We start from the raw sequence: 13,790 nt of genomic DNA on the forward strand, positions 1-13,790 counted from the left end.
ATGGAGCCTAATTGAATAGCCTCATGCAATAAAGCCAGAGACTACCTCCCTTTTTCACCCGTTTTGCATTATCATGGCTAATTGAATTCCTCCGTTAGTACTTTTCTATCTTGCGTCACTCTGGTGTAACTAAAAAGCAAAGGCATTTATATTGCCATACAGTCTTCTAGGTAACAGACATTATTATTTGTAGAGGCTGTAGATTTAAATACAAGATAATGATAAGTGAAGTCACAGCAAACATAACGGATATGCAGTGATTTATTATTTCAGAGTCTATTGAGCTTTTTTCCTATTTATGTGAACAAGAAATTAAAAGAGAAAAAATTCACTCTGTCAGAATGTGGACACATGAAATTAGGGTTAGAGGGCCTGATTCAGCAAGGATCGCAACTGCGATTATGAACACAAACGGCAAATTGTTGTGTTCTGTACATGTGTATGCATTGCAGGGCGTGTGCGCGAACACTCCACTGCGATCAGGACTGCAATCGCAGTCACTGCGCAGTCCTATCGCAGAGTGATTGGCAGGAAGTACCGTTTGGGGCAGGTGCTGGGGGGGTGCTCGGTGAAACACAGACATGCTAGTGCGTTTGAACGCTGTTGCATGGGCGTGCATAAATTATCCATTACAACGCCATATGCAGCTTTGTGTACTCACTGCGTGCGACGAGGTTATCAATTCCTGAGTAAGGTCAGAGCTTTTGCAAGTGTGCGTGATGCTGTGATGGTACTCGATGTTACAGATGGTTTTGCAGTCTTATTAAGTATTACGGATGTGTGTAAGGTAAGGTAGGTGTCCATATGCTGTGCTGTGACGGCATAGCGATCGCAGAGGATTAGCATACTATCGCAGTGAGACTGCATGCGTAATCGCTATTGCATTCGCAGTTGCGATCCATACTGAATCATGCCCAGAGTTAGGATGCATTTCGGATTAGGGTTTGGCTGCAATTAGGGTTAAGGTTAAGTTAATATTTAAGTGTCAACATCTTCATTGTTGACATTCATAATGTTGACATATTGAACAGGTAGATATTTTGTCAATGTCGATATTTGTGAATGTCGACATCCATACTGTCAACATTCAAACCATGTTGACATTGTGGTATCAACATAATGAATGTCAACGTTACATACCACTACTACAGTATATGTAGATAAATAGGTAATATGATATTAATATTTGTATAAAATAATGTTTCCACTTACAACTGTTGGTGTCATTGGCCACAGCAATGATCCCCATTGGCTGATGAGGAATATCGGCTCGGAGAACCTTGGTCTCTCCTCCGGTGTATTTGTTGGAGCGAAGTATTGCTCTTCTTACCCAATCTGACCAGAATATATAATTGTCATAGATAGCCATACTCAGAAACGTTCCAGGTCCTGATCGAACAATCACCTGCACAAAAAACATGAAAGGTCAGTTATCCGTATCCAGTAACACACTGTACATTTAAAAAGTTAATGCAAATAGCTGTCCAATATTGCAGTAAAAAGCATATGAAAATTACAGAGAGCCTATCATGTACACGTTTTGGAGAACATTAATGAACCACAAACCGAGGCAGACTGCGCGGCATTTGGAAAGTTGGGAGCAGTGAAGGCTTTACTTTCCAAGAACAGACTCAGCTCTGTGCAAAAACTACATTTTGTATAACAGAGCAACATTAGAGTTTCACTCTGAAAATATTTGAACCTCCCACCAGCTCAGAGATTGCTGATGTCAGGTCTCATCTTTCACTTTTTATTGGGTTAATTGTGCCACTTTTGGTTCTTTTTTTAGCAGTGAATTGCATCTCTAGATCAGTTTTCCAGATATAAAAAACATCAAATAAAATAGAGTCTTGAGATTTCCTCAATTTCATTCTCAATTTTAGTCATCAATTAGGCTAACCCTGTGGCATCACTAGGAGGGTGTGGACCACACTGGGTGACACCATCTGATGGGGTGACACCAAAATGATGGAAGTTGGAAGTGGGCGCTGCACAATAATGACAGTGCAGCTTCGGGCTCTCGCTCACTGAGGAGGAGCTAGCAGTCCACGGAGAATCTCTGGGGGCAGCCCAACATCTCCAGGAGTGCTGGACACACCCCCAGAGTGTTGAGAACGGAAACATATTTGGAGGCCACACCCACTCATATGAGGCCATGCCCCTTGCCAAGCTTTTGGCGTGCAAAGGGTCCATTTACCGCACTGGGTGACACTAACAAGTTACACTACTGGACTAAATAGAGCAATATGCTGTATTAGGAGGAAAATAAAACAGTTTATTAAATAAGAAGGGTGGGTCTAACAAGTGGTAGGAAGTTGAAAATGCATATTGGGACTGATTCCAATCTAGTTGGCCATAAAAACACTCACAGTTCATGTATAAAACTAAGAGGCTGATTCAGCCCTGGACGCAGTCCCAATTCGATTGTTACTGACCAATGTTTTTGGAACTGAGCAACTCTATGCCTGGTTAAAGGGTTCCACCTAAAACCATTCAGATCTCTGAGTATGCACACTTCAGCTTAGCCTGCCATTCAGCCTACTTGCCTTCACTCAAAATGCCCTATAAGCAAATACCCCGTTATCAGTTAAGTGGAGTTGCAACTGAGATGTGTATGACCCTGGATCATCCACAGATGCATGTGCTCAGCTACAAAGCATGTACAGTGCTAAAAATGCATAATCTGTCCACACAATGGACTTGTGTGCAATACTAAATTAACCCCATTCTGTTGTCTATTGCCTGCAAGCCTAGTTACAATTTTAGTTTGCTTTGGAACCTAAAGATTAATTTATAAAAGCACTGTGAGGTCCAAATAGGTTCCGTAACTAAATACAAGTTTATTTGCAGGACACATCCTGGAGGTATAATAGATCGACAATAAATAGGTCAACAGTCAATGTGTCAACACCAGATGGTCGACAAGCAATAGGTCGACAGGTTCAAAAGGTTGACAGATACAAAAGGGCTACAGACAAATGGTCGACAGTGCAGAATGTTGACAGGGTTAAAAGGCTGACAGGTTCAAAAGGTTGACAAACAAATGGTCAACACAAAAATAGTCAACACATTTTTTTGTGAATTAACTCTAATCCTAACCCACCCCTAGTGCCTAACCCTAATCCTCCCCTGGTACCTAACCCTAACCCACCACTAGGGCCTAATCCTAACCCTAGACTAACTCTCCCCTATTGACTAAGCCTAACCCTAGAGTAACCCTAAAGGTGCGTTATCGTTCAGTCGTCCACTTTATCGTCCATTTTTAACACCAAAACGATGAACGATAACGACGATGCACGTTCCCGCGGGTTGTTCGTCATTATCGTTCATCGGGTAAACATGTAGGCCAACCTGATGATATCGTCAGGTTGCTGCATGTTGGGGAATGGGGGAGAGAGCCCGGCGCTGAACGATATTGTTAATGATATCGTTCAGTGGGTGTGCTCAATGTTATGAACGACACCTGCCGGGGACACACTAGACGATATCGCTCAGAGAGCATATCATCTAGTGTGTACGCTCCTTAACACCCCCCATAGTGCCTAACCCTAACTGTCCCCTCCGACAGCCTAACCCTCCCCCAAGTGCCTAATCTTAATGCCTAAACCTAACCTTAAAAGTGCTGAAAAAACACGGAAAACATGGTCAACCATTTTTGTTTCAACCTTATATGTGTCGATCTATAGAACCTGTCGACACCCTGCACTGTCGACGTTTTGAACATGTCGACCTATTGCCTGTCGTCCATCTGGTGTACACGTATTAACTGTCTTCCTATTCGTTGTCGATCTTCCATCCGGATATCACATCCTGGTCCAGCAGTAAATGACCTACAGTGGAGGCAGCCTAGACTAGCATGACTAGCATGCAGGAGACTGTACTAAATGTGGAATCTTTGTCTTACAAATACTTCTCATAAAGTGCCTCTGTGATGTTATCAGTTCTTAGTGACTTCCTACTCTGCATTCTCACTCTTAGCTAGTAAACCAGCTGTTTCCATTGCATGTAGTTGACAGATGCTCTTTAAATAATGCACAGCAAAATGAGCTACAAATCAACGTAACACAATTTTCAAGTGAAATTCACTTAAGTCATTTGCATAAGTAATGTTTAAGGCTTTGCTAACTAATTAATTTACACCCATGTGTAGGCAAATGCTTTGAAGTATAGGCAATATTAATTTGCCTTGTTTGTAAATTAGAGTCGGGATATCGATTTAGGAATTAGTTAATACGCTTTGATATCCCAATGTACACTAATTCCTGTTTCACTTTCCTATGTATAATGCAGCTGGGAGATTTGGGGTAATCTAGAACAGTTGCATTCCTAGATGCATTTGTCACCATAATACTTAAGCCACTACATCACATTAATGTGAAAAAGGTTGTCTATTACGCAGCAGAAAATAAAATTGATTATATAACTGCTCATACAGGTATTTATTTCTTACTTTTCTCAGCAGCATGCTAGGAAGGCATTGCTTGTCTAACTGAAAGTGTGATTGACAGGCCTATAGACGTTTTGTGCAGAAATGTACTGTTTGAATTGGCGGTTGCATTTGCAAAGCACAAGGCCAGTGATGTCACAGCAGCTTAACTAAGTGGACTTTCGGCTTTTTGTCCTGTAGAAAAGCCCAATAGGCCTGTCTTAAAGGTATGGGAAGTGGTACTGATTCAGAGTTGCAATCTAGATGGCCATATGTACACTCACACTGCATGTATAAAACTAAGGGGCTGATTCAGTAATTGTACTGAATTTATTTGAGCTTGGTAGTAATACTCTACATTCAAATAGAATTATATTTATTATTATCTGACGATGTATTACAGGGATGTAACTAGGTAATTGAAGGGGTTGGGTATGATATCTCGGAGGCTGAATAGCCGACGGTTAAAATACAGATGCCAGAAGCCCGATTGTTGAAGGTCCTGACTATAGCTGGTAACTGCCCTATCCTTCCCCCCCTCCCCCCTAACCCTCTCTTGGTGGTGCCTAACCTCCCCCCGGTGGTTCCTAACCCTTACCCTCCATTCCCGCACCCTAAACCTAACACTCCTGGGGGGTGCCTAACCCCCTCCATGTAGCCTAACCCTAAAACTCTCTGGGGGGTGCCTAAGCATAATCTCCCCCAGGGGTCCCTAAACCTAACCCCTCCATCCCCAGGCTAACAGTGAAGGTAAGCTGGATACTTACCTTCGGGATGCCAGCTGTCGGGATGCCGATGCCGGTATTTTCATCCTCTTTGGGATTCCAGCATCGGGATATCGGCGGCCAGCATCCCATCCGCCGACATCCTGACTACATCCCATTTGAAGGCCCTATAGCAAAAGTTTGTTATGGCCCCTTTGTACCACCCAATAGTAAAAAATATAAACATGTAACTTTGACAAGGAAGATGGGCTCCCCTGAGCTCTGGGCCCCATAGCAGCCGTACCCCTTGCACCTATGGCTGTTATGCCCATGGTGTACTACCTAATTTTACCATCACTATATGCATCATAAATGATGATCAAATTTTTCAAGGTAATTTCAGTTAAAATGACGTGAACTGTGTAAACTCATTTGAGAACATTTTTTTTAAGACATTTTTTGTCAGTTGCATAACATTTTATTCTGTAGAATAAATTTTATACCTGAACATAGCAACTTAGTTTTTACCAAGGTTAACTTGCAATTTATTCTAAATATTCTTAAAACAGTTTGCAAGTTAACTATTTCAATTACACTATTGTGTGATAATTGATTGAGATGTCTTGAGACTACTGGAGGTCAGGTTCAGAAACAGCAGAATACATATTTTATACCAAATTAACCATAAAATTATACTGCAGTATATATACTGCACAGTCATTTACGCCTATTAATAAAACTGAACTTATTTGAGCATTTGCAAAAATAAAATGTAAAAAAGAAATAAAATAAAGTGAATATAGTATATTTACAATGATAAAGTTCATTACAGTACATTTGGTCAAGTGTTTGGATGAAGAGATATGGGATTAGAGATAAGATTTGGTTTCTATTGGCGCTCATCATGGAGAGTTATAAAAAAATATTGAATATTGGCAAGATTTCACTGCATAACTGACCAGTTGGGGTCCCTAGTGCTCATGTGTGATTTTGCATTGTTAGGTCAAAGGGAAGCACTAAAAAAATAAATATATAAATAATTATATATATATATATATATATATATTTATTTTTTCATATCACACACACAAACTTAAAAATATGTGAAAAATTACATGGTATACCCCATGAAGTGTAAATATCTTCACTTTAGTTCAGTTAGCTATGTTGCTTTAGCCTTCCATCCCTAGCACCAGCTTTCAGCTTGTCCTATCTAGAGACACAGTGCAGATGTTCCCGCAGTTGAGGGATGTTTTGCTACTGCGCATGCACAAAGAGTCCAGATATCCCTTACTGCACACGCGTGAAACCAAGTGTCCTATGCCATTCGCAATTGCGTATGGCATCGCTAACACTTGAGCAGGGGTTTGCGCTTCATGGGTGCTTCAGAGTGGAGACTGGAAAGTGACCAAAAGTGATAGTAAAAAAGGACCCATTTCATGGGAATTTTATCATGGCAGTGTCACGAGTGAGTCTGGGAACACTGATGCATTCTCAATAGCAAATCCACAGCTTCAGAGGCCATGTTTAGCTGGATTTATAGAGATAATAGCTAGAGTGGACTCTAGGCTATGGCAAATGTCGATGGTGCGACCATAGTTGCGCCGATATTGGAGTACTTACAATCTCAGATCACGGAGCCTGAAAGTGGGTGTCTTACCGCTTGTACACTCCATCGCAACGTTGAGTACAAAGTGAAGGATGAGATTAGCATTTGCATATTCCCGCAAAAGCTATTCCAAGAACGGCTGCCAACACTGCTGCATTACCAACCATCTCTGAAATACCGTAAGCCCATATACCCTGCATATCTCCACAGATGACATAACAGAAACTATTATTTCAGAACCAAAAAAATTAAAAAAGGGTGTAAATTAAATTCATAGACAATTGTTTCAACAATTGTATATATAGTTTCAGCAAGCATCCTTTGTAAAGGGACTATACCATCAGAAAAATGTTACTATACATTTTGATTTTAAGATACAGAAGTAGAACCCTGTAACTAATATCATCAAATAAAATGTTTAGTTACTATTTTTCTCTTGCTTATTTATTGATTTGAATTCTCTGTCAATGTGGATTTAGAGACATGTTGCTGCTTATTTTTGACCACCTCACACAATATTGTTCACCAACATAGGCCAAAACAACTCACAAGTACGTTCAATAGAAAACAATACAACACAGAAATTTACTAAAAATCGTACATGGAATATCCTTGCTCAAAACAATTAAACATAGTTAACAAGCAGCAAACAAAAAACCCTAAACCATGTGTAAATAGCAACAGCAGACATGAATGCCCCCTACACAAGTGCACATGCCCCCAGCCCATGCCTATTCTCACTGCCCAATCTGTATTTTCCTCCTGGGGGTGCTGGGCCACCAATGACTGGCCTATGTAAAGCCCTGATCAATCAGCCTTTTTGTTGAGAAGTTCCCCAAAATCTCCCCAACCATTAAACACAGTCCACCATACCTGCGAGTCAGAAACAGTGCAGGTCAGATACAGTGCACGGTACAGTGCAGGTCAAATACAGTGCAGTTTATAGTGCAGGTCGGATACAGTGTGAGTCTGATATAGTGCAGGTCGGATACAGTGTTGGTTGAATACAGTGTGGGTCGGATACAGTGTGTTATACAGTGTGGGTTGGATACATAATGCACTTACTGTGACAGCATTGTCGGCAGTGCAGGGTGCTGGCAGTGTCCTCAACACGAGAGAGCCAGTGGTGTCCTCAATGTGGAAGTGCCGGCGGTGTTGGCAGTGTGGTGGTGCTGGCAGAGTAGGCAGTGCGGGGTGCTCTCGGTGTGGGAGTGGCAGCAGTGCGGGGTTGCTGACGGCATTCTCAGTGCATGGGGCAGCAGTGTGGGGGTGCTGGCAATGTTCTCCTCAGTGCAGGGTGCTGGCGGTGTCGGCAAAGCGGGGGTACTAGCGGTGTCCTCAGGACACGTGCTGACAGTGTCTGCAGTGCAGGGGGGATGGTGATGTCCTCAGTGTGGGAGTGTTGGCAGTGTGGGGTTGTTGATGGTGCTCTCAGTACGTGGGGAGTGCGGGGGTGCTGGCAGTGTCCTCAGTGCAGGGTGCCGGCAGTGTCAGCAGAGCGAGGGTGTCAGCGGTGTCCTCGGTGCAGGGGTACTGACAGTGTTGGCAGTGCGGGGTGCCCTTGGTGTGGGAGTGGAGGCAGTGACGGCAGTATTGGAATGCTGACGGCATCCTCAATACATGGGGCAGCAGTGCGGGGGTGCTGGCAGTGTCCTCGGTGCAGGGTGCTGGCAGTGTCGGCAAACCTGGGGCACCAGCGGTGTCCTCAGTGCACATGTGCTGACAGTTTCGGCAGTGCAGGGGTACCGGTGGTGTCCTCAGTGTGGGAGTGCCAGCAGTGTGGGGTTGCTAACAGTGTCCTCAGTACGTGGGGAATGCAGAGGTGCTGATAGTGTCGTCAATGCTGGGTGTCGGCAGTGTCAGCATAGCGGGGGTGCTGGCAGTGTCCTCAATGCAGGGTTCCAGTGGTGTCGGCAAAGTGGGGGTGCCATCGGTGTCCTCAGTGCACGTGTGCTGACAGTGTCGGCAGTGCATGGGTGCCTGTGGTGTCCTCAATGCAGAGTGCCAGCAGTGTCAGCAGCAGGGGTGTCGGCAGCGTGGGAAGCCGCTGGTGAGGGTAAACAGCGGGGGGTGCAGGGTTGTCGGCAGCATGGGGTGTCGGCGGTGTCAAGCAAGGGGGATGGGTGGCATCTTCGTAACTTCCTGTGCCCATTGAATTCAATGGGCTTAATGCTGATTGGCTGAGAGCCGTGACAGATGGCTCTCTCAGCCAATAAGCGTTAAGCCCATTGAATTTAATGGGACTTTCTAAAATGACCACTCGAAGCAAAACCTCAAGATCCGACAGTGGGATCGCAAGGTTTTGCCTCGATTAGGGATGCGGGGCAGGCAGGGAGATCCGTGTTGTGTCTCGGATCCCCCCGGATCCCCGAAATTTGGGTGGGACCAGTTCCCGCTCATCTCTAATTATTATTAGAGTATATGATTGTTTATTATTTTCGCCGCTAGACAAAGTTTTGTCTCTGAAATGATTTACATTTTTGACGCTCTAATTTTTGAGTATGTGTTCTGTTATTTTTCTTGGGCAGACTAAGGGGTAAATTTATCAAAGGTCGATTTGCAGGTCGTTTTATAGAGTGATTTAGCTATTCTCAAACCGACTCAAATAGAATATTGCAAACCAGTGATTTTGCCAGATTTACTATTATTCGATTTGTTTTGAGATTTGCAAAACAAATTCAATTTGAGTCGGTATTGAACAGTGATTTGCTGTTCGATTTGGCATGTTCATGTACAAATTGAACGGCAAATCGCACTCCAAAACGAACTGCAAATCCCCGACAGCAAAGAACTGCTTCATGCTTTCACTTTCAGTGTGAGCAGGTCGTTCTCACACAGATACATGCAGACATCAGTGAGATGCCTGCATGTATCTGACTGTAAAAAGTAAATAAGGAGTTAAAACTTGACGTGAGGTCCCCCCCAAAACAAAACCAGCCCCGGACTTTGCAAACCCATGTCTGGTTGTACAGGGAAAAAAATATGTAGGGTCTCCCTGTACTCAGTACAACCAGCACTGGGCTATGGGAACCATGGCTGGTTCTGGAATTACAGGGACACATTTGTGTAGGGTCTCCCTGTTATTCACAGAACCAGCCCTGGAGCCTTTCTAATGGGGGACTAATGCCACAGCCAGGGGAGCCCTATCACTGGGCCCTCCAGCAGCAGCAGCAGCAGCCCTGACCGCTAGTCAGCCTAGGCCAGGTATCCCTGGGGAGTTGGAAACCCCTCCAATAAAGGGTGTCTCTCTCCAGGGCGCCCCTAGCCTATGCTGATAGCCCGGGTCTATCTCCGCCACCCCTGGTTGATGTGTCGTGGGTTGATTGTGTTAGTGTAGTGTAAAAATAGAAGAATATAAACATTGATTTTACAGTAGAACTGCAGGTCCCAGCAATCCTCCCCCGCATGCTGGTACTTGGAGAACCACACGTACCAGCATGCGGGGCATTAATGCCCCACATGTAGTAGTTCACCTGTAAAGAAATGTTGAAAGAAACACACACACACCTTACACAGTATAAGTTTAATACATACACACATACATACATACACACTCACACATACTCACCTATATTACCTCGAGTGGTCCCCTTGTCCAGTAGGCATCCATGGGTCTTCTTAAAATAACAAAACGCGACCATCGTACTTAGCAATATTTATCCTAACCAGGATGAATATTCCTTCCCGAATGAAGCGCACAGATGCAGCTTCTTCCTTTGGAGGTCCAGGTCTGAGCGTTCATTGGCTGAGGGAAGTCAGGCGCCACCTCTCAGCCAATGAACAGCTCCCTCCATTGAACTCAATGGTGGGAGCCGCAGGGTAACTAAAGTTTGTCTTGCAGTTCCCACCATTGAGTTCAATGGAGGGAGATGTTCATTGGCTGAGAGGTGGTGCCTGACCTCTCTCAGCCAATGAACCTAACCGCTAGTCAGCCCAGGCCGGGCATCCCTGTGGAGCTGCGGACCCCCCAAACAAAGGGGTCCCCCTCTCCAGGGCTCCGCAGACCTGGGCTAATAGCCCTGTGCTATCCCCAGCACCACTGGCCAGTGGGTGCAAGGTTGATAGTGTAGATGTGGTCTGAAAACCAGAGTTATGGGAAACTTACCTTGGTTAACTCTCCTTCTTTGAAGTCCATAGGTCCACAGGGAGACAATGGGGTGTAGGTGGAACCAGGAGGACTGGACACCCATAGCAATCTTTTTAATCCCAGGATGCTCTGGTACTTCCTCATATACCCCGCCCACAGCTTGAGGGCACTTCAGTTTTGTTAATCACACTCTCACACAGAGAAGGAAACAAGAGACCAGAAGAAGAAACCATAGAAGCTAGGAGCATCAGGGTGGGTGCCCTGTGAACCCTTATCGCTTTAAAAGAGAGAGAGTTGACCAAGGTAAATTTTACCGTAGGTCCATAGGGCTCCACACGGAGACAATGGGGATGTCCCAAAGCACTTGTTCAAGGGCTGGAATGCTCCTGAACTGACAGGAGAACCTAAAGCCCAAAGGAAGCCTCCTGAGAGGTAAATGTATCAAAGGCACAAAACCTAAGAAAGGTGTGGACAAAAGACCAGGTGTCCACCTTGCATAACTGTTCAGCTGAAGCGCCACACTGGGCTGCCCACGGGGGACCCACAGAGTGAGTTGAATGAGCAGATAATGTAGTCAGCACAGGAAGGTAAGTCTGCGTATAAGCCTGTGAGATAGTCATGCGAATCCATCTAGCCAGAGTCTGTTTGTTAGCTGGCCATCCCTTCTTGTGGAATCCATATAGTACAAAGACAGAGTGCGATTTCCTGATGGAAGTAGTACGGTCCACATATCTCTTCAGACCATGGACCACATCCAAAGAGGCCTCATCTGCCCGAGAGGTCTGGTGAATTAAAGGCCAGAACCACAATTTCCTCATTCAGGTGGAAGTGAGAAACCACCTTCGGAAGGAAGCCAGGGCATGTTTGAAGAACAGCCCTGTCCTGATGAAATATTAAACGACATGAAAGTGCTCCTAAATCCGATACCCTACGGGCAAATGCAATAGCCAGAAGAAATAGAGGGCCTGATTCAGAGCCGGACGCTCTGACCAGAGAGCTCGCTTTGAATCAGTGCCCTCCTACCTAAAAATGGAGTGGCCTCCTGGCCGCTCGCATAGCCATGGATGACCACCCACAGCATATGCGAGCGGCCAAAAAGATGGTCGCGATGGTCAAGACCATCGCGACCATCGGGCTTGCGATGAGACCCTATGGTAGGGTCTCGGTGACCGCAAGCCCTGGAGTGATTTTGGCTCTATCAGAGCCAAAATCACTCCCACTGACATCACTAGTGATGTCAGCCGGACCCAGACGATAGCCTGGCAGCCACGCCCCCGGCACGTCCACCAAAGGGGGCGTGCTGTCAGTCACCATCGACAGCACGCCCCCTTTGGTGCGAGACCCGGAGCGACAGCTTGGCTGTCGCTGTCCGGATCTCTCGCATGCGCACGGCGGAGCTCCCTCCGTCGTGCGCATGCACATTGGGGTAACATCGACCCGCTTGCGAGCGTCCTGCACTCGCGAGCGGGTCTGAATGACCCCCAGAGTCTTTGCAGTGAGCCATTTGACAACCACTGAGTCCAGGGTTTCAAATTGAGGTTCCTGGAGTGCTTGGAGCACCACTGACAAATTCCATGGAGCCACAGGAGAGATAAAAGGAGATTGTATACATAGAACACCCTGCATGAAAGTGTGAAAATCCGGTATAGGATAGAAAACCATATAGACAAAGCAGAGACCTGCACTTTCAAAGATGCCAGGTGGAGGCCTAGCTCCAGTGCAGCCTGAAGAAAGGCAAGGATTCAAGAAATGTTAAAGATCTGGGGGTCATAGTTTCTAAGAGCACATCACTGGAAATATGTATGCCATATTCTGTAGTAAATCCTGGCTGAGGCCAGTTTACATGCTCTGAGCATGGTCTGGACCATAGAGCTGGCGAAACCCTTAGCCATTAGGAGCGATGTCTCAAGAGCCAAGCCATTAAAGACAGATGGACTAGGTCTGGATGTAGACATGGACCCTGAGACAACATAGAGGAAGATGAAGAGGAACGTCTATGGAGAACCTCTAAAAATCGGAGTACCAATGGTGTCTAGGCCAAGCCGAAGCTATCAAAGGGACTATCGACCCATCCTGCTTGAACTTTCAAAGAACTCGAGGAAGCAGGGATATTGGAGGGAAGAGATATGCCAAATTAAAGTTCCATGTCACTGACAGTGCATCTATGAAGACCGCGTCGGGGTCCTTTGTTCTGGTTCCATAAATTGGAAGTTTGTTTTTGTGTCTTGAGGCCATGAGATCCACTTCTGGAAGACCCCATTTGTCTACTAGAAGCTGAAAGATTTATGGATGTAGAGACCATTCTCCTGCATGCACGTCGTGACAGCTGAGGAAATCTGCTTCCCAATTTAGAATCCCTGGGATGAACACTGCTGAGATGGCTAGGAGATTGCGTTCGGCCCAGATGAGAATGCGGGACACTTCTGTCATTGCTGACTGACTTCGAGTGCCCCCTTGATGATTGAGGTAGGCCAGAGCCATGGCATTGTCAGACTGTACTTGTACTGGCCTGTTTTTCAGAATATTCTGAGCAAGAGTGAGAGCTCTATAGATGGCTCGAAGTTCCAGTATGCTGATTGGCAACACTGCCTCAATGGCCTTGAAGGAGTGCTGGCCAGTTACTGCACCCCATCCTCAGAGGCTTGCGTCCATGGTGAGGAGAGCCCAGTCTGAAATCCAAAAGGGATGGCCCTTATTCAAATGGGAAGTCTGTAGCCACGAGACTAGGAACAGTCGAACCTCTGGGGGAAGACTCATCATCTGGGATCTGAGCAGATGGGGTAGCCTGTTCCACCTGGAGATGATCAGGCGTTATAGGGGCTTGGTGTGAAACTGGGCGAAATCCACCATGTCGAAAACGTATACCATTAATCCAAAAGCCTGCATTGCAGAGTAAATTGACACTCGATGACTGTGGATCAATCTGTGTAGTCTGTGCTGTATTGCTGAAATCTTGTCCGCCGT

The 13,790-nt window shown here is 45.5% G+C and overlaps 1 protein-coding gene across 1 annotated transcript in view; it reads right to left on the minus strand.

Moving 5' to 3' along the window:
- The window catches only part of LRP1B (LDL receptor related protein 1B), a 1,691,377-nt gene that overhangs the window by 297,723 nt on the left and 1,379,864 nt on the right, over nucleotides 1–13,790 (minus strand). Inside the window, exon 44 of the mRNA XM_088474914.1 lies at nucleotides 1,213–1,405. Coding sequence (XP_088331040.1) covers nucleotides 1,213–1,405 — 193 coding nt within the window. The remainder of the gene's footprint in view (nucleotides 1–1,212; nucleotides 1,406–13,790) is intronic.

This window comes from Taudactylus pleione, unplaced genomic scaffold, assembly GCF_031769625.1.
Source record: "Taudactylus pleione unplaced genomic scaffold, aTauple2 ptg000156l, whole genome shotgun sequence".
Taxonomy (NCBI): Eukaryota; Metazoa; Chordata; class Amphibia; order Anura; family Myobatrachidae; genus Taudactylus; species Taudactylus pleione.